This window comes from Grammomys surdaster, unplaced genomic scaffold (genome assembly GCF_004785775.1).
Source record: "Grammomys surdaster isolate TR1022 unplaced genomic scaffold, NIH_TR_1.0 125940, whole genome shotgun sequence".
In the NCBI taxonomy this organism is placed as follows: Eukaryota; Metazoa; Chordata; class Mammalia; order Rodentia; family Muridae; genus Grammomys; species Grammomys surdaster.
Window position 1 is genome coordinate 822,651 of NW_021620762.1, and position 21,145 is coordinate 843,795.

Genomic DNA, 21,145 nt, shown 5'->3' on the forward strand with positions numbered 1-21,145 from the left:
GAGGAGAGACAGGTTCAGCACCCCCAGATGGGGAAGAGATGGGTATAGAGCCAACACTTCAGATGGAGGAGAGACAGGTTCAGCACCCTCAGATGGGGAAGAGATGGGTATAGAGCCCCCACTTCAGATGGAGGAGAGGCAGCAGGTACAGCCCATTCCCACCTCCAATGGAGCAGCAGTGACATGCCCCAGCTGCCTCTGGGAGTGAAGCAGGAAGTCCTTGGCCCTGTCAAGAAGCCTGACCGGTGTCACCAGATATGTCTACCTGAGTCCGTGCGCAGGTGGAAGCCAGAATGCCCTGTGCAGGATGTCACCAAGGCAATGTTTGTTACAATGTGACACCAAGGCAATGTTTGTTACAATGTGACACCAAGGCAATGTTTGTTACAATGTGACACCAAGGCAATGTTTGTTACAATGTGACACCAAGGCAATGTTACAATGTGTCACCAAGGCAATGTTACAATGTGACACAGGAATCCTCAGCTCAGGCAATGAAGCAGCCGTCTGAGTCTATATCTGCATGTCAGCCCACCCGCCTAAGGACCCCCTGCATGTGCAGTTCACACCCACACTGCATCCTGCTTGGAGATGTGGGTGGTAGCGGGTTCTCTACCACACTGGTCTGCAGGTGTTGGGCCCAAGGCTGCAGCTTCTATCATATGTCCCAACAGCAGAACAGGAAGCAACAGAGCTTCCATGACGCTCATGGCGAGGCCCGTGGGTCCTGGCTGTGGATAGTTGCCTCATGTTTCATAACCCGAGCTTCCTGCTTATGCCTCGGGCATCCTGGAAATGACGCACACCCCCTCAGCTCGCTGACCCTCAAGGGAGCCCAGCACTATTTATGCTTTTAGCAGACACTTCTCTGGCACTTACCATGGACCAGGCTCCCCTCTGCGAGCTTTAAAAAGAGCATCCTCCAAGGTCCCCTGGAGTGGAGATGATGTAAACATCACTGGGTTATAGATGAGAATCTGGAACCCAGAGCTGTTTGTCGAGTGACTTGCTTCGGGCTGCAGCTGGCCATGGTCCGCCGTGCAAGCCCTGGCAGCCAGCACAGCTTCCTGACCCCTTGTAATGGTGCTGGGCCATGAAGTTGTCCCTCACCATCTGGAGTGGTTCCCAAGGGGCATCTAATACACGGACTTAGACTCTTCCAATGACAGTGTCATGTTCAACTTGAGCTCACTGAAGCAAAGTCTCTGTCGACATATACATGCATGTTTGTATGCATGCATGCACGTTTGTGGATTCCCATTAGGCACAGCCAGATGCAGAGGTCCAGATGATGTCACGAGGGTCCCAGCTCCCCTCCCCTCTCCTATCCTTAGCTGTTCCCTCCCTACAGATGACCTCACAAGCTCTTCTGTTCCCCTCGTCCCCAGTCCTCAGTATTAGCTTCAGCTGGGGGAAGATGCTTTCTGGGTAGCAACAGGAATGACTCTCAGGAGACTGGGGATGTAGCTCGTCGGGGTGAGCACTTGCTTAGCACACAGGAAGTCCCGGGTTTGAACCCCAGCACCACACAATCCAGGCCTGGCCACTGTGCACCTGTGATCCTGGCACTTCAGAGAGATGGAGTGTGGGAGGATCTAGGAGTTGAAGGTCATCCTCCACTACATAGTTTGAGGACAATGTGGGATTCAAGAGATACTGGGTCAGGGAAGAAAAAGAAAGAAGGAGGGGACTGGAAGACTGGAGAGAGGAAGGGCAAGGGGGTGAGTGGCTCTCCAGATGACTGTCGAAAGAAAAGAGGAAAGAAGAAATAAAAGCCAGTGTGAGCCCAGTTGCCATGGACCTAGTTCACTCCAAAAGCCAGAAAGGACAGACTCCCCACTGGTCCATCATCCCCAGCAGGCCCTCTGAGGGTCTACAGTCAGCCCTAGCAGTGCCCTCCTTTGACACTGCCACACCCTGCTTCCCTGGCCACCCCACCAGTGATATGGGCAAGGCGGGTGTCTGAGCAGAGAACCCCGACTCGGACTGACGGGCAGCCATCCCTCCCTCTCAGGGTGGTGAGCAGCTGGATCGAGAGGCGCAAGGTGCAGTCGGAGAAAGCCAACCTGATCATCCTCTTCGACAAGTACCTGCCCACATGCCTGGACAAGCTACGCATCGGCTTCAAGAGGATCACCCCCGTGCCTGAAATCACGGTCATCCAGACCATCCTGTACCTGCTGGAGTGCCTGCTCACGGAGAAGAACGCCCCGCCTGACTCTCCCAAGGAACTGTATGAGCTGTACTTCGTGTTCGCCTGCTTCTGGGCCTTCGGGGGCGCCATGTTCCAGGACCAGGTGACAGGCACCCTGGGGACCCGGCTATCTAGACCAGGCCACCCTGCCAGTCTCTTACCCAAGCCTTCGGCCCTTCCCTCCTTCCCTGCTTCCCTCAACAGCTCATTGATTATCGAGTCGAGTTCAGCAAGTGGTGGATCAATGAATTTAAAACAATCAAGTTACCCTCGCAGGGGACCATTTTTGACTACTACATTGACCCCGACACAAAGAAATTCCTGCCTTGGACAGATAAAGTGCCTAACTTTGAGCTGGACCCCGACATTCCACTACAGGTAACCTTTGCCAGAGCCGTGGTTGGGAGGAGAGCTCAGTGTCCCCCAGTGACACTGGGGACTTAGACCTACAGGCCAGCTGGAACTGGCTCTGCTGTCTGCTACCCATGCCCTTCTCCCTCCCGCTACCTCCTGCAGGCCTCTCTAGTCCACACCACAGAAACCATCCGCATCCGGTACTTCATGGACCTGCTCATGGAGAAGGCGTGGCCCGTGATGCTAGTGGGCAACTCGGGCACCGGCAAGTCGGTGCTGATGGGGGACAAACTGGAGAGCCTCAGCACCGACGACTACCTGGTGCAGGCCGTGCCCTTTAATTTCTACACGACCTCAGCCATGCTGCAGGGTGAGAGGGTCCGGCCCCACCCTAACACCTGCCCCTCCCCCCCCTCGCCCCACCCCATCCCTACCCCCCACCTCTCACCCCCACCGCCCGCTATAGGTCCGGGGACTATGGAGTCTTGTCTCCATGGGGGCACGGGAGCAGTGTCCTGGGCTGATGCTGTAGTTGTGGTCAGTGAGGGGCACTGAGGGTCGGAGAGGCGGCCAATCCAGGTGAATTGAATCTCACACGGATTAGAGGTTCAACCAAGGTTGAGCCAGATCTCGGATCCTGCCGCCTCCACCTCTGACTAGTATTTTAATACAGAGGCTAAGTTGAGCGGCAGATGGTGGACCATGGTGGACCCCTGCTGCCCATAACACACACACACACACACACACACACACACACACACACGGGTCCTTTCTTTCCTTCTCCCCACGGGAAGGAGTCGGTCCCAGCCCTATCTAATAGACACCAGCTCAGGGTGGTTGATAACATCCTGTCCTCAGGGGTGCTGGAGAAGCCTCTGGAAAAGAAGTCAGGGAGGAACTACGGCCCCCCAGGCACTAAGAAGCTAATCTACTTCATCGATGACATGAACATGCCGGAGGTGGACAAGTACGGCACGGTGGCCCCACACACCCTCATCCGCCAGCACCTGGACCACAGGCACTGGTGAGACTCTGTGAGGGTGGGGCGTGGCCACGACCCCGTGAGGGAGGGGCTAGGGCTGGGCAGCCGTGGATAGGAATAGAGAAGGTGGCAGGGGGCTGGTCAGGGGCTGGCAGTGAAACAACGGGGTCATGGCGCAGGGCCGTGGCCGTGGAAGGATCATTCATGTTCTGTGCTTTTGCCACACTCCACAAACATGTCAGTAACTGCGGCCAAGACCCCCACAAGGGGGCGGGGATAGGTCCCCACTCAAGGAGATGCATGCCTGCTGCGGGAGACCCTCGAAGAGCTCTGAGGAAAAGCCCAAGGTCCGTCACAGAGGAGCCCCTGATGGGTCAGAGATGCCCCCTGGAGAGCTGTAGGGCAGCTGGGGAGCCGGACACTGTCCGGACTGCTCACAAGGAGAGCAGACCGAGCTGAGAGGAACCATGTGCAAAGGCTGTGCGGCAGGAGGAAATGTGGCCCAAGGATGAGCTAAGGGAGGAAGAAGGGAGGGCTGCACATGGTCGCTGCAGCCTGACACAGGGACTCTGTCCCAGAGGCACTGGGACACCCAGGTGACACACTGGGGAATAATCAGGCTGTTCGGGTCATTTACCTCTTGAGGAAGCAGCCCGGGCCAGAGCTAAGAGAAGCTGAGATCATCAGAAGCCAGTCAGTGGGTTCCCAGAGACTTCCCCCTACCACCACTACCACGCACACGCACACGCACACGCACACGCACACGCACACGCACACGCACACGCACGCACACGCACACACACACACACACGCAGGCACGCATGCACCAGCCAAGGACTGCCAGGAGCACGCTCGGGACCAGGCTGCCTGTGCAAGGTCACAGTCCCAACACTGACCCCACAGGCAGCCCCGACCCATGGGGCCCAGGATACCCCAGCTGTGGGGACAGCTACCACTGCAGAGGTGACAGCACAGCCAGGGGGGCTGGGGAGTGGGCTGCACACCATGGCCCTCAAGAAGGAAGGGGGAGAGTATCGTGAAATGCGGTGATGGGGTGCCACCCCCACACTGTGGCTTTCCTGGGGAGGCTGCTGGAGACTCACCCATGCCCCCCCACAGGCTCCCCACAGCTCCCCCATGGATCCCCCCACAGGCCCCTAGTGAGCTCCCCATCTGGCTTTACAACATGAGACATTCCAAAAGGTTCCTGTTGCGCTCTCCCCTCAAGAGGCCCTCCCACTAGTCAGACTCCAGCTGCGGCAGCTCAGCCCACGCCTGCCTTCAGATTATCTCTGAAGAAACTTAAGGAGCGAGGGGAGGGGTGGCTAGATTTGAGTTTTCAAAAGATCCCTTGAGGGGCCAGCGAGGATGGCTCAGCAGAGCTTGCCCGCAAGGCTGACAAGCAGAGTTTGATCCCTGGGAGCCACCCCACCCTTTAGGGAAAAGCAAACCAGCCTCCTGCAAACTGGCCTCTGCCGTCCTCATGCATGCAGGCAACATGGCAAACCTCACTACAGATGAGGTCCAGGTGGCCCACGATGGCAGGGACAAAGGGACGACCCTGCTGTGTCAGGAAGTGTCAGGAAGAGGTACTCAAGGTGCCTGACCTACAGACATGGCAGGGACACTGGAAGTCAGTCTCGAAGTTTCAAGGGGGCAGGGAGGGGCTTCTCAGACGAAACTTTGTAAAGCACAGCCCCAGGGATTAACGTCAGAGCTGTGGGGGTTTGTTCAACAAGAACATAGGCTGACATAATAGTTAACAGACAGGAACATCCCCCACCCTTGTGCTAGGCCTTCAGAGGAGTCATCTGAACAACACCAGCATCACCAAGGGCCAAACGGGAAACACACAGAGGGATACAGTCAGGACAGTGGTGAAGCTGAGCAGGAGAGGCCGGGGACGTGGCCCACTGGGGAGTGGTCTTGCCTTATACACAAGAGACCCTGTGTTCAGTCTCCAGCACTGTGTAGACCAGGCCTAGTGGTGTTCGCTTGTAATTCCAGCACCTGCCAGGTGGAAACAGGAGAATCCCAAGCTTGGGGTCATCCTTGGCTACATGGGGAGTTACAGCCCAGCCTAGGATGCTTACTTATAGGGAAGGAAGCTGTTTTGGCGTGCCTCAGGGCAGGTGCCCTTACAAACAGGCTTGCCTGTGCTGGCTTCCACATCCTCGTAGTGACGCTGAACAAAGGTAGGAGTATCAGTCAAGGTACGGAGCAGCTAGTCGTCCAGGCCAACATGGCCGACCACCTCCCCACGAGAGCAGACTGGAGCCCACAGCTGTGCTCAGAGAGCCTCTCATCAAAGCTCCCCTCGGCACAGCACACACCTGACTCTCCCATGCCAGTCTGTTCAGGTTGTCTTTGCTAGGCACATACCAGGTGATTTACAGGAGGGGGTTTTCCTGGCATGTGGTGGCTTACACCGTTCCCGCCCGACACAGGTATGACAGGCAGAAACTGACACTGAAGGACGTGCACAACTGTCAGTATGTGGCTTGCATGAACCCTACTTCTGGCTCCTTCACCATTGACCCCAGATTACAGGTAAGCAGAGAGGTCAACCAGTCCCGTCAGCGGCTCCAGGCTGAGGCAGCTCTGGCCCTGGCTTGCGGGTGTCAGAGCTTGGGCTGGTGCACTCCAGAAAACCCCCTAGCCTTTCACTGCCAGGAAACTGAGGGGAGCAGGAAGGTCAGGAGGCCAGACAGTCCTCCTCATGACCCTAGAGGGCTGCCAGATATGCCAGGTGTGATGCACACCTGTCATCCCAGCCCTTGAGACAGGGAAGCAAGGGGATCGTGAGTTCGAGGCCAGCATGGGCTATGATGCAGACCCTGTCTCAGAGCACCAAAAGCTGGGGGTGTAGCTCTGTAGAACACGAGTCTGGCATGCACAGGGTGCTAGGTTTGGTCTCCAGCAAATGCCCAGCTGCAACTGAATTTCAGATAACCCACGATACCTTTTTAGTATAAGCATTTCCCATATGACACCGGAAACAGACTTGAACTCCAAGATGTATCGTTGACTATCTGGGGTCCAGTTTTATATCTGCAACCATGCCCAAGCCAACGTCTCCAATCACCAAAGCCACAGGGACCTGGGATCTCTGTGCCACACTGTGCCTCTGGTAATATTTTTCAGGAGAGTGTGTGTGATGGTTTGTATATGTATATGCTCTGCCCAGGGCGTGGCACTATTAGAGGGTGTGGCCCTGTTGGAGTAGGTGTGGCCATGTTCCTGCCTTGATGATACTAGACTGAACCTCTGAACCTGTAAGCCAGCCCCAATTAAATGTTGTCCTTTATAAGACTTGCCTTGGCCACGGTGTCTGTCCGCAGCAGTAAAACCCTGACTAAGACAGTATGCGTGGCTGTCTCACACAGATGGGTGTTTTCAATGCATCCTGACTATGACCCCCCCTCAATACATTAGTCAATGGTGCCGGGGTCTGCTCTCCCCAGAGGGTTAGCCATGGCTGCCCGCCAACTGGTAACTTGGAGAGGCCTGATTGTTTGCAGCGTCACTTCTGTGTGTTTGCCGTGAGCTTCCCTGGCCAGGAGGCCCTCACCACCATCTACAACACAATTCTGGCACAGCACCTGTCCTACCGTTCCACCCCCTTGGTGATCCAGCGGCTGAGCAACCACCTGGTGACTGCAGCCCTGGGTAAGCGGAGGCCGCCTCCTCTCCAGCCAGCTAGTGAAACCCACTGCTTTGTGGGCTGGCGGGACTTCCTATCTTTCCCCTGGTAAATATTTCATCTATTCTTTGGAATCGATATATATATTTTAAAATGGTGGTATGCTGCAGCTCGGAGAGATGTGAAATCCAATGGCTTGGGGGGTGGGAGAGGGGAGGGGTGATTTACAGCAGCAGCAGCAGCAGCAGCGAGGGCCCGCCCTCCTCGGAGAGCCGCACAGATTTCTCAGTTAAATTGTCACCGTTTCATAGTCCATTTGCTTTAGAAACTTTAAGCCCTGCACTTCCTGAGGCCATTAAGAGTCCACAAGAATCAATGTGCCTCTCTCTCCTGTAACAGCCTTGCACCAGAAAGTGGCAGCGACGTTCCTTCCCACGGCCATTAGGTTTCATTACATCTTCAATCTCAGGGACCTCTCCAATATATTCCAGGTACCGCCGTGGCTCTGTCATGCTGCCCACAGCCAAGTCCCCGACCCACGGGGGCTCTCCTCCTCTGCAGTGTGCTTGGAGGGAAACTGAGCGTGGGGTGAGGGCGGTGGCGGGGGTAATGGGGACTTGTCAGGATGGCGGTGGCGGTGGTGATGGTAGTGGTGACAGGCTGAAGATTATGAATATGATGACGGCCATTACATTCCCTCCTGTTTAATGGCCGCTTACTCTGAGCCAGGCATTAGGTTTAGCAGTATATACACCTGTCGTCTCCTCCCAACAGCACATAAAATTAGAGTCCCTGCCCTCTACCTAACACAGGAAATCCAAAGCTGCCCCTTCCCACTCCAACCATCAGCTCAAATGTCATATACTTGCGAAGGCCTCCGCATGCCCCATGTCACCCTACTCTCCCCACAGAGCGGGGCAGCATCTCCGCACTCTCTCCTGCTGGTCGCATCTCCTCATGGAGTGCAACCTCCACTCGCACAGGGTCTGCCCGGCTACAATGATGGTCCGAGGGTCTTTCTGGTAGCACCTGCTAAGCCTGGGCGGGCTTAGCCAGGACCCAACCCTCCCCAGGCTAGACCCACACCACCTGCTGCAAAACCTGAGCCTCTGTTACTGACCATGTCACCATGAACGCACCCTCACCTCCCTGTCCCTCCCCTGCTATGCTCCCCACTAGAAAATTAACCCCTGGGCTGGAGAGATGGTTCAGAGGTTAAGAGCACTGGCTGCTCTTCTAGAGGTCCTGAGTTCAATTCCCAGCAGCAACCACATGGTGTAATGAGATCTGGCGCCCTCTTCTGGCCTGCAGAGAAACATGCAGGCATGTACACATGGTGTATATATAATAAATAAATCTTAAAAAAAAAAATTTAAAAAAAAAGAAAATGAGCCCCTAACCCTGCCCCTGGAGGAAACTCCTCAGCCTCTGAAGACACAGACACACCCTCTCAGCTGTGTAGGACCTCGACAGTCAGTGGCTTCTCTGGCCCCAAGCAGAAGTCTCACAGTAGCTTAAATAGCTCCCTAGGGAAGTGGTCACTTCCACACCGGACCCCAGCGCTTGGCTTGACTCGCCTTGCCCTGCCTCGCCTTGCCTTTCCTTGCCCTCACAGTGCAGGCAGAGCCGCTGAGCATGCACTGTGTGTCCTGGGCAGGGCATCTTATTCTCCACAGCAGAGATTCTGAGAACCCCGCTGGACCTCGTCCGCCTCTGGCTGCATGAAGCTGAGCGGGTGTACGGGGACAAGATGGTGGACGAGAAAGACCAGGAGACGCTGCACAGGGTCACCATAGCATCCACCAAGAAATTCTTTGACGTAAGTTTAAGCCATCAGATTCCCTTGCTGCGCCCACAGAGGGTTCAGCATTTAGGACCAGGGATGCCCATGGGAAGGTCTTTTTTTTTTTTTTTTTTGGTTTTCTGAGACAGGGTCTCTCTGTAAAGCCCTGGCTGTCCTGGAACTCACTCTATAGACTAGGCTAGCCTCGAACTCAGAAATCTGCCTGCCTCTGCCTCCCAAGTGCTGGGATTAAAGGCATGCGCCACCACTGTCCGTCTGGGAAGGTCCTTTGTTGGAGACAGGGAAACATAATGGCTCCAGCATGTAGCAGTGGGAGCAATGAAAGAGAATTAGCCATTCAGAGAACGTGACCTCCTGCCCTCCACCTGCAGCGAGACACAGCTGCCTCAGCCCTTGTCACCTGCTGACACATCCCCAGTGCTTTCGGACCACGTAGTCATCCCATGTCATGACCCACCTTACGGGAAGGGAGTGTCCAATGAGATCTAAGGGCTGACACAGTCATAGTCTGGGTCATTGGAGACATGGCCCCGGGCTCCTACAGGCCTCATGGGAGACCACCTTGGTAGATGTGGTGACCACCAGCAGGCATCGACCTGTGCTTGGTGGCACGGAGGCAAAGCATCTTGTCTTGGCCCAGGACCTCGGGGAGGAGCACCTCTTTGCCAAACCCAACATCTTCTGCCACTTCACACAAGGGATTGGTGACCCCAAGTACTGCCCCGTCACGGACGTGGCACAACTGAACAAGCTGCTCTCAGACGTCCTGGACAGTTACAATGAAGTCAACGCAGTCATGAACCTGGTGAGGAACACTGGAGCCCGTGGCCCAGACAAGTGGCCAGGACACAGATCTCCTTCCATGTCACTGAGTCACAGTGTCCCTTATATACACAGACACCTTCCACGCCCCCCCCCAGTGGGCACCCTGGTATTTCCTTCATGTGTATCTGTCATAAGTGTAATCTATAAACAAAACCACATTTGAAACCACAGCTTAACGGGGCCCTGTGTCATTAGCATCTGCCAGGGATTAGCCATGGCCTGTGCTCTCCACCAGGCACGCAGGTTACTTCCTCTGAGCATAAATGACTGGTCACATGATCTTGATGAGTATCTGGGATCCCCCACAGGGGTGACCCCATGACCTTGGCAAGGACCTGTGCTCCCCAAAGGGGGTAACACCTACGACCCCTCTGACCTCTCCAGGTGCTGTTTGAGGACGCTGTGGCGCACATCTGCAAGATCAACCGTATCCTGGAGTCTCCTCGGGGGAATGCCCTGTTGGTGGGCGTGGGCGGCAGCGGGAAGCAGAGCCTGTCGCGCCTAGCCGCCTACATCAGCGCCCTGGACGTCTTCCAGATCACACTCAAGAAAGGCTACGCAGTTGCAGACCTCAAGGTGAGGGGGCCCCAAGGGAGGCAGAGCGAAGGCCCACCACACGCCTTCCCGAAGAGAGGCCAACCGGGAAAGACACCAGATGTCACCGGTGCTCTCTAAAAAAGGCCAAGACACAGGGTGACCAGGGCAAAGCAACATGTCTCAATCACCCAGTGTTTCACCTCAGCAGAGGAGGGCAGAGTGGAGACCAGGCAAGGAAGTATGGAGATTGGTGGGAGAGCGATAAGATTCCTGCTTGGGTCACCAGGGTTAAAGAATTCAGAGCCACCTCTAGGTGTCGTGCCTCATGCTGGGTCCTGACGCAGACAGCTTGCCCTGGATTGACTGAGTCCAGGCTAGTGGAGCAGATCTGCCGTGCCCCAGGCATGCTGCTCAGCCCTGGCATTGATTTCTCCTTCCCGAACGTTGGTCTCACAGGGAAGCACGTGCCAGTCAAGCACTATTAAGCCAGAGCAAGTTATCAGAGTGCAGGCGGAGAGACCTGAAATTGATCAGGGCGCGCTGCACAGTCATATCTGTCTATGTCCGCGCTGGAGCTGCCTCTGCAGGGCCTGGGTGATCCCAGAGCAGCCCAGGGAGCCCCTAGAGGATGCTCGCCCCACCCCCCACCCCCAGCCGATACAGCAGTCTCTGGCCTGGAACTTGGATAGCTCGGTGCCTGGGATACGGGGTGCAGATGAGGATCTGAAGGGGACAGGAGACACTGGTGGAGGCTGCAGGGGTCGGGTGTGGGCCGGGAATCACGACCTCTGGACCAGTGGTCAGCCGCTGGGCCCATTTCCTGTACTTTCTGGTGGCTTCCGTCCTGCATATAGCATGAGTAGTCAACTCTGTCTTCAATTCTAGAATGAAGGGACAGGGCCTCCCACATGAAGCCTTCTGCACTGTTCCCCCTCTCACCTGTTCGTCTTCAGTGATGTCACCACGCCAACTCTAGTGCTGTTTAAACCCCACCCCCAAGAGCCCACATTTGGGAAGACTCTTCTCTATCCACCCCCCAGCTTGTACTCCTTCCTTACAGGGACTTTACTGCCGAGTCTTTGTTTTAGAGCCAATACTGGGCGTCCAGTCCTTTACTCGTGGGCATCAGCCACAGTAGCGCTGTACCCATGGTCTGGAAATCCATCACCCCACACCCACGCGATGGGGCTAGCTTCCTCCCTCCACACACCCAAAGCTAAGAGTGGAGAAAAAGCTGGGGGAGGAGACCTCACGCCATAGGAGGGGAGCAGTTGATCTGTCTTACAGCTGTGTTGTGGCGCAGAGGTGACCAGGTGTCGGGCCACTGTTCTTTAAGGCGACTCCTGGAAGCAGCAGGTACCCACCAGAGGCTAAAGACGGGTGAGAAGATTTAGGAGTTTACTTGGTGCCTAGGGCACCAAATGGAAATCACTGGCCTCTGTCTCAAGAAAGACGCATGAGCAAAGAGAGGGGCAAGTCTGACCTGCTTTAGAAGAAGAGTAGTGGAAGAGGCAGAGATGTAGATGCCGGCCCATGGGGAAGGTGTGGTAGGCACACGGGAGATGGCCAGTAAGCATGGCCCACGTGGGGTCTGGAGGTGCCACAGAGGGTGAGAGCCAGATGGAGACTGTGAGGGGAAACAAGGTGTAGCAACCGTGGCCCAGAGGAAGGACAGACACCGGGCATGTCCAGCATGCTGGGTGTGCAGGACAAGATGCTGGACAGAGCACCAGTCAGCACAGATGACGGGACAGGGTCAGGCTTCAGGTGAGTGTAGCTGGCTACATGGTCAAAGATGAAGTGGTTCCGGGAAGGCTTCAGTATGGGGAAAATGCCCTGTGGTCTTGATTGTGGTGGGTTCTCTGGGGGCACCTGGGAGACAGAATTCTCAAAAGGATGCAGGTGAGGAGGTTTCTCAATCGAGGGGAGCCCCCTGGTAGTGGTGTTCCCCAGCCCCCTGCTCCCCCCCATCATCCCCCGAAGCTTCTGTGGCCCAGCAGCTTTTCCGGAATCTGCCTTCTCGGCCGTAGCACTCACTGGGCAGGGCCCTTGCTTTCTCCAGTCACCCAGATTCAAAGGCCCTCACTTGCTGGAAACTCATCTCAGCTGGCCAGCCCTGCTAGCAGCTGCTTCCGGAGCTTCGCCTGGAAATGGTTACTGTCCTTCCTGCTTTTGGGGGTAAATGATGGATTCAGACACTCGTCACTGAGCCACAGGGCTGGGTGCGCTGAAAGATAAGACCAGTGTCTGGGATCCGGCCCCCACCCTGAGGCTGGACCCGAGGTCACCGCTGTGGAGAATGCCCTGGTCAGGTTTCCCAAATTCAGAGCTTTTTTTTTCCTCTCACTTTCAAAAATGATTAGCTTGCCAAAAATATGGAATTTGGAACTTGCTTTTGACCACCAGTCGACCCCCAAAGCCCTTGAAGTTTCTCTAAACTGGGAGACTTCAGTGATGTGGGCTCCTATGCAGTGGGTGAGCTAGCCACTTGGGGGGCCTTGCATGAACACCTGTAAGACCTTCTAGAGAATTACAGAGCCTGGTGGGGCTGAAGAGAAACCAGGCCCGGTGTGGTGGCATGTGTCTGTAATCCTGAGACTTAGAAGGCAAGTTGTTGCTGCGGACTTTCCCACCCACCTATAAGTTCCCCCAAATCGCCACCCTGAGACTTCTTTTACACAAATAAATGCTTGGGCCAATAACCTAGGCTCTGTTCCCCAATAAGCTCATATCTCAATAATCCAGTGGTCTATGAATGCCACGTGGCTGGTTACCTTCTCAGTTTCATCAGTCTGTCTATCTCCAGGATTCAAGGTCAATCTCCCTCGCCTGAGTATATTTCCCAGAATTCCTCTCCCTCTTTTCTCCCTCTCCCTCTTCCCTTCTACCTTTTCTTCCTCCCTCTCCCTCTTCCCTCTCCCTCCTCTCGACTCCCTTTTCTTCCTCCCTCTCCCTCCTTACTCCACTTTCCCTCCTCCCTCTCCCTTCTCCCTCCACTTTCCCTCTTCCCTCTCCCTTCTCCCTCTCCCTCCTCCTTCTCCCTCCTCCCTCTCCCTCCTTCCTCCACTTTCCCTCCTCCCTCTCCCCACCCAATTCCCCCCCCCCATTTCCTGCCTCAGATCATTGGCCTTTGGCTTTTTTTTTTTTTTTTTTTTTTTTTTGGACAAGTGAATGCTTTTACACAGTGCACAAGAGATTCTCTCTATAGCAAGAGACAGAAGTCCTGAGGGTTCCAGGTTGTAGAGAGACCCAATCTCAAAAGAAAAAAAAAAAGGTGCATACAGCTCAGAGTACAGCACAAGGCCTCTGGTTCCGTCCCAAGCACTACAAGGAAGAGGGGAAAGTGGGATGGCTGGCTCGTTTCATCAGCTCAACCCAAGCCATGCCATTTTGGAAGAGGGAACCTCAGTTGGGAAAAAAAGCTCAGTCAGGTTGGCCTGTGGTGGGTGTTCTTGATTGACACAGGAGGGCCCAGCTCGCCTCCCTGTAACAGCCATTCTGGGCGCTATAAGAAAGCAGGCTGAGCCCCTCTGGCATGGTGGTGCACACCTTTAGTTCCAGTACTTGAGAGGCAGGGGCAGTCAGATCTCTGCAAGTTCAAGGCCAGTCTGGACTACACAATTCCAGGGCTACATAGTGAGATCCTGTCTCAAAATAGAGAAAGAGAAAAGAAGGGGAGGAGGAGAGGCTGAGCAAGGCACAGGAGCCATCAGTGAGCAGTATCCATCCATGGCTTTTGCTTCAGCTCCTGCCCTGGGGTCCAGTTGTCCTGGGTTTTTGTTGTTGTTGTTGTTGGGTTGTTGTTTTTTTGGTTTTTTTTTTTTTGAGAGAGAGGTATAAGCTTTTTAAAAACAAGATATTTTCATGAAGAACATGGCTGGCCTCGAACTCACAGAGATTCACCTGCCTCTGCCTCCCAGGTGCTAGGATTACAGGTGTGTGCCTAATTGCTTTTGTTCACAGTGTTTTATCACAGGAACAGAAACCTTAAACACAGATGTTGGTACCAGCCGTGGCATATCACTGTGACAGACCCACGTGGTTTGGGGAGGATTGGGTAGCATTAGAAGTTGGTACCAGGCCATGGGGTATCACTGCGACAGACCTGTGTGGTTTGGGGAGGATTGGGTGGCATTTGAGCTTTGAGCTGGAAAGGTCACTGAGTGCCAGAGATCGGTGAGCTGGTCTGTGGGATCTTGGAAGGTAAGTGTGCTGAGATGGCGAGGCCCAGCTTGTGACGTTTCAGCAGGAAGTTTGAGAGTCCCTTAAAGACTTTACCAGGGCCATTTGTGTGTGATATTTTGAGCTAAGAGCCTGTCACCTGGCAGTGAAGAATCAGCTATGATTAACAAGAGACCAGCACCTCTGAAGTAAAGCCTTTATGGGGACAATCGGTACTGGTCTGCATGGGCTGGAGAACTAGCTGTCATTAAGCTCGGCATTACTGAGGTGAAGTCTTCTGAGGATAATTCCTGAGTCACACAAGCTGTGGGCCACAGTGGGCCACGACTGCATCTCACGATGGCAGCCAAACTTGGTTAATGTGTAAGAGCCACCCAGGTGGAGCTGGGTTTGAAGGCATGAAGGGGTCATGGAGAGCAGCCAAGGCTTGGCACTGTGACAGGGCTGGAGTCCCCAAAGAGAGACTGGAGAGGCCACTGGTGAAGGCACAGTTACTTCTTTAAACCCTCCCAGGAGTATGGAAGACAAATGCTGTGGTCAGGCCACTCTGGGGACTGGTCACTCTTCCCAGGGTTAGGACCTGGGACCCGAGTGGGAATTTGTTTCATCTCTTTCAGAGTTTCCACATCAGAGTCTTCCCTCGGCCCCTGTCCTCTTTGTGCCTATCTATCTGTTAGTCTGTGTTAGCCAACCATCTATCTCTAGAAGCCTCATGGTCTTAAAAAAGCTAGCCAGATTTGGCACACACCTGCAACCCCAGCACTTGGGAGGTGGAGGTGGGAAAAAAATGAGTTCAAGTTCAGTGTCAGCTACACAAGCCTTACCTGGCTCAGGGCCAGCCTGGGCTGCATGATCCCCTACATTAAAACCAGCATGGCAGGAGAGATAGCCCAGTGCTCCTAAATTCAATCCTGGGGCCCTACATGGTAGAGAGAAGTGATTCCCACAAGCTGTGCTCTAACCTCTACAACATGTGCTGTGGCAAGTGCACACACACACACACACACACACACACACACACTTAAAAATGCAATAAAATAACAACAAAAAAATCTTGAAGTTGAAACTCTCCCCCACTTCCTCAGCCCTGGCCCTGCCCTGCCCTTCCCCCTTCCTTCTCTATGGATGTGACAACTCTAGGGACCTCAAGCAAACAGACTCTCCGCGTCTGTCCTCTAGTATCCGACTGTTTGAAGCGTGATGTCCTCGGGTTTGTCCCCCATACCGCAAGCCTGCCTTCTTTCCTTCCTGAGGATCAATAACGTTACACCCAGGAGAGGCCCATCTGTCCTTCAGCAGGCAGCTGGGCTGATGGCTGCTGGGAGTGTGGCCGGGTTCCCCTCGAGGTCTCGGGTCTCTTCCATAGACCTGTGTGCTGCTGGGAAATTGGTCCACGTGTGTCCTTGCTAAGTGAGTATGAGAGTGTCCCTCTGTCCTTGTTGGATCCAGGTGGACCTGGCTACCCAGTACATCAAGTCTGCAGTGAAGAACGTGCCCTCGGTGTTCCTGATGACAGATTCCCAGGTTGCAGAGGAGCAGTTCCTGGTGCTGATCAATGACTTGCTAGCGTCTGGGGAAATCCCAGGCCTGTTCGGGGACGATGACCTTGAGAATATCATCTCCTCCATGCGGCCACAGGTGAAGTCTCTCGGTATGGCTGACACCCGAGAGGCATGCTGGAAATTCTTCATCGAGAAAGTACGCAAGCAACTCAAGGTAGGATCCTGCTTTGCACGGTGTCTTAGGGTTTACTGCTGTGAACAGACGCCGTGACCAAGGCAACTCTTATAAGGACAACATTGAATTGGGGCTGGCTTACAGGCTCAGAGGTTCAGTCCATTATCATCAAGATGGGAGCATGGCAGCGTCCAGGCAGGCATGGTGCAGGTAGAGCTGAGAGTTCTACATCTTCATCTGAAGACTGCTAGCAGAGTACTTGCTTCCAGGCAGCTAGGATGAGGGTCTCAAAGCCCACACCCACAGTGACACACCTACTCCAACAAAGCCACACCTCCTAATAGTGCCACTCCCTGGGCCGAGTATATTCAATCCACCACACACAGGTGCCCAGGGACTCAGCTCTCTTCCTCCAGCGGCCTGGGCCTTTCTCTGTCGGATTGGGACTATTTGTTCCCAGATCAGGAAAGCCCATTAGGAGAGAGCAGTGGCCACAGGGAGCAGCTGAGGAGCTGGGGCCTGGGGTTCTTTTCATAGGACTGCCAGAGGTACATTGGGGCTGGAGGAAGCCTTGTATAGGAGCATACATCAAGTGTAAACAGATTGACTACCTTGAGCAGGGAGAGCACAGTTAAATGCAGTGGTTCTTCGTCCAGAAGACTTGAGTTATATTCCCATCACACACCTCAGGCAGCTCACAACCACCCAACTCCAGCTCCAGGGCACCCAAACCAAACCTTACTTCTGCCTCTGGAGGCATCTGCACTCACTCATTCTCTCTCTCTCTCTCTCTCTCTCTCTCTCTCTCTCTCTCTCTCTCTCTCCCCTTCCCCTTCTCTCTCTCTCTCTCTCTCTCTCTCTCTCTCTCTGACAATCTCTCATAAGTAATAACTTTTATAAATTACAGAGCACACTTGGGGTAGCAAGATGGCTAGGGTAGATAAAACACACTTGTCACACGAGCTGGATGACCCGGGTTCAGTCCTTAGAACCCATGTGAAGTCAGAAGGAGAGGACCACTCTGCAAAGCTGCCCTATGCTATCACACGCATTGTATATAAGCATACACAAGAAGCCCTTGTCTGGTAGAAAAGCAAGCAAAACTCCCTAAGATTGGCTTCAGGCAGAAGGAGCCAACCCCTCCGCCATGCTGTGATTCTGTGGTCACGCGTTCCCTGCTGATGCAGTAAGACAACATCCCTCTGTGTCTCTCTCTGGCTCGCATGGCCCTGTCAACAGATGTTTGTGGGACTTGAGCTCCCCAATGGCTGCCGCCTGCTCCCACTGCCTGTAAGGCCCAAGGGCTGCCAATGCCATATCATCTCTAGAGAGAGCGGGAAGCCAAGCCATTCAGCTGCTCCACACAGCAGCCCCTTCAATCCAGCCAGATACGGTGCCCTGAAAGAAAGGGCCAGAGCTAGCAATGTCTCCTTCCATCAGGAGAGCCAGGGAAGCCAGTGCCCTGTCTGGAGATCAGCCTTCTGGGCCTGAAGGAGATGTTTCATGTCCAGCTGAAATCATAGTCTCCAGTTGTCAAGACTCATCTGCCCGGTGTAGGACCCATCCCCCACCCCTTCCTCACCCAGCCAAGTGTGGGCTATCCTGCACTTCACAGCACTAGTTAGAACTGTGCAGCTGAACACTGGTACCCATGGGTACCTCACACTGCTCTGCAGAGGTGCCCCTACCATGCCTCACACCACTCTGCAGAGGTGCCCCCCCCCCCATGGACACTGAGGCCTAGAAAGCAGTGTGCTTCCTAAGGAGCCATCTGCTGACATGACGGACCTAAGCTAACCTGAGTATCCCCCACAGACTTTGCTTCCTCCCACACCCAGGTGATTCTGTGTTTCTCCCCCGTGGGCTCTGTCCTGCGTGTGCGAGCCAGGAAGTTCCCTGCCGTGGTCAACTGCACAGCCATCAACTGGTTCCACGAGTGGCCAGAAGACGCTTTGGTATCCGTCAGTGCTCGCTTCCTGCAGGAGACAGAGGGTATCCAGGTGAGGCAGTGCGAGCCCAGATCGGGGCTCCCGTCCCTAACACAGGTGTCCTTCTAAGCAGGAACGGCCGAGGGTGCTGGCCAGGGCCGCAGCATGGGCGAGCAGGGTTGCAAATCAACTAAGATTAAAGCAGGCGCTTGGACCATGTGGGGGGCAGAAGCTCCAAGAGCTTGTCCCCAGGGAGGACAACAGATGTCAGAGAGTCACCAACTCCAGGGATCCAGCAGAGGAAATGCCCGACAAAGCCTGCTGATGAAAGTGGCATAAGAAAACATGTTCTCTAGTGAGATGGAGACAGGGGTCCAGTTCAGGGCCCAGCCTCAGCTAGGCAACAAGTCTGAGGCCAGCCTGGGCTAGACTAGATTGTCTCAAATAAGAACAAAAAAAAAATTCCCCGAGCCAGGCAGTGGTGGTGCACGCCTTTAATCCCAGCACTTGGGAGGCAGAGGCAGGAGGATTTCTGAGTTCGAGGCCAGCCTGGTCTACAGAGTGAGTTCCAGGACAGCCAGGGCTACACAGAGAAACCCTGTCTCGAAAAACCAAAAAAAAAAAAAATTCCCCAAAACCTCAGCTCTGCACTTTCCTGGTATACAAGCATGTGAATACATGGGAATGCGTGCACATGTGTGTACAAGTATGTGAATGCATGGGAATGTGTGCACGTGTGTGTGTGTGTGAATGTATGGGAATGCATGGATGTGTGTGAATGCATGTAATGTGTGCACACGTGTGTACAAGCATGGGGATGCATGGGAATGCGTGCACGCGTGTGTCATGTGATAGGCTCTGGTGGGTCCCGGGTACTAGAAGAAACCCTGGAGTGACTGGAGTCACCTGACACTCCACCAGCTCAGGGGAGCTGCTCTCTGCATCTCTTTAAAAAAAAAAAAAAAAAGTATTTCCTTTGTGAGTGTGCATGTGTGAGTTGGGGGTGACACACACATGTCACACTGCAGGTTATAGAGGTCAGAGGAAACTTGAGAGTAGGCACCATGGGATTGAATTCAGGTCCTCAGGCTTGGCAGCAATTAGCTTTACCCACTGAGACATCTTTAAAGAAAGCCTCCCTCTCCCTCTCCCTCTCCCTCTCCCTCTGTGTGTGTATGTGTGTGTATACACATATGTGTGTGTATGTGTGTGTATACACATATGTGTGTGCATGTGTGTACATGTGTAAGCCAGAGGATACCCGGATACCATCTTCAGGAACACAATCCACTTCCTTTGAGAAAAGGTCTCTCCCTGCCCTGTCACATGCTGATTATGCAGAGACTTGCTGGACAGCCGGGCCCAGGGATGTCTCCTGCTCCCCGCCCTGGGACTACAAGCATGGGCCACCACACTGGACATTTTTACCATGGGTTCTGGGATGGAACTCAGCTCCTCACATGTGTGACACACTTTACCGTCTGCCCAGCCCCTCTCCTGAACCTCTTGACACTTGAGACAGGACGGGCCTTGGTTGATCTCGAACCCCGGGTTTGAGTGAGTCCGCTGGGGCCCACAGCAGCTCCTCTCCCCCTGGGCCCTCCACGGTGTGTGTGCGGGGCCCAGAGATGAGCAGCCCAGCCCATGTCTTGTCTCCTGCCTCACAGCCTGAGGTGAAGACTTCCATCAGCCTCTTCATGTCCTTCGTGCATACCACCGTCAACGACATGTCCAAGATGTACCTGGCCACCGAGAGGCGCTACAACTACACCACGCCCAAGACCTTTCTGGAGCAGATCAAACTCTATCAGAACCTGTTGGCCAAGAAGAGGATGGAGCTGGTCGCCAAGATCGAGCGGCTGGAGAACGGCCTCATGAAGCTGCAGAGCACGGCCTCTCAGGTAGGAACCCCCGGGGCCTGGGCCGCTGCCCCAGAACCTTCTCACTGGGCCAGGGCTTCCATGGGGGACAGTCACACATAGGGCACACTTTGATGACATCAGCACTAACATGGGCACACGTGAGGGTGCTGCACCTTGTGTCTAGGGAAGCCTGCTTCTCGGGTCCAAGGCAGACCTGGAAAATGCAGCCGTTGCGGTATGCTGTTCACACTGGGCACCTGCTTACTGGCTTCTTAAAAACCTCCCTTCCATGCCACATGGATCGTCAAGGTTCCTGCATGGCTTTGAACACCCTCTCTGCAGAGTCTAGCTACTGCACTGCCACGGGCCCCCCTTCCCATGCCTCCCAGCGGCCGCCTCCCTGCCCAGGTTGGGCCTCGATGGGCCTCTCACCAGCTCCCAGGAGTTTTTGATTCACAGTCTCAGCTTCTCTCCCACTTTTTAACCAACCTGCAGGACTTTAATCACCCTCCCCCACCCCCTTCAACAATCTCTCAACTTACAACTTTTATTAAGGGGTCACACTTTGTAGTCCTGTCTGGCCTTGAACTCACCATGTAGGCCAGGCTAGCCTTGAACTTTGGGCAGTCTCCTTGCCTCTGCCCCCCAAGTGCTTGGATCACACCCTTGTGCACCCCTGCCCCCCCACCCCAAGTTCAGTTGACATTTTTTAATCTGGTCACCCTGACTCCTAGCACAGCAGGAATATGTCTTAGATATTTGTAGTCTCTTGCATAAACTTGTTCCTTGATATAAGATTTCCTTTAATATATTGAAAAGACTCCAGAAAGAGTCCCTGGGAACAAGCGGCACACACTGGCCATCCTCGGCAGCCCTCTGCAGCCTCCTGGCCCCTCCCTCCCTAGGTGGATGACCTAAAGGCCAAGCTGGCGGTTCAGGAAGCCGAGCTGAAGCAGAAGAATGAAAACGCAGACAAGCTGATCCAGGTTGTGGGTGTGGAGACCGAGAAGGTTAGCAAGGAGAAAGCCATTGCCGACGAGGAGGAGATCAAGGTGGAGGTTATCAATAAGGTAGGTTGTGTGGGCCTCCCTGAGGGTCAGGTGCCACCCGCAGGCGGGACTCAGGCTCGTGGGCCTCCCTGAGGGTCAGGTGCCACC

The 21,145-nt window shown here is 54.5% G+C and overlaps 1 protein-coding gene across 2 annotated transcripts in view; it reads left to right on the top strand.

Annotated features, from left to right (window-relative positions):
• The window catches only part of Dnah17 (dynein axonemal heavy chain 17), a 111,243-nt gene that overhangs the window by 55,474 nt on the left and 34,624 nt on the right, over positions 1 to 21,145 (top strand). For both annotated transcript variants that reach the window (XM_028752763.1, XM_028752762.1), the window contains exons 44-57: positions 2,015 to 2,297; positions 2,399 to 2,572; positions 2,711 to 2,918; positions 3,407 to 3,572; positions 5,978 to 6,080; positions 7,052 to 7,199; positions 7,573 to 7,664; positions 8,831 to 8,992; positions 9,618 to 9,782; positions 10,187 to 10,378; positions 15,971 to 16,237; positions 18,037 to 18,198; positions 19,794 to 20,027; positions 20,894 to 21,058. In XM_028752763.1, the coding sequence (XP_028608596.1) occupies positions 2,015 to 2,297; positions 2,399 to 2,572; positions 2,711 to 2,918; positions 3,407 to 3,572; positions 5,978 to 6,080; positions 7,052 to 7,199; positions 7,573 to 7,664; positions 8,831 to 8,992; positions 9,618 to 9,782; positions 10,187 to 10,378; positions 15,971 to 16,237; positions 18,037 to 18,198; positions 19,794 to 20,027; positions 20,894 to 21,058 (2,521 nt within the window). The remainder of the gene's footprint in view (positions 1 to 2,014; positions 2,298 to 2,398; positions 2,573 to 2,710; positions 2,919 to 3,406; positions 3,573 to 5,977; positions 6,081 to 7,051; positions 7,200 to 7,572; positions 7,665 to 8,830; positions 8,993 to 9,617; positions 9,783 to 10,186; positions 10,379 to 15,970; positions 16,238 to 18,036; positions 18,199 to 19,793; positions 20,028 to 20,893; positions 21,059 to 21,145) is intronic.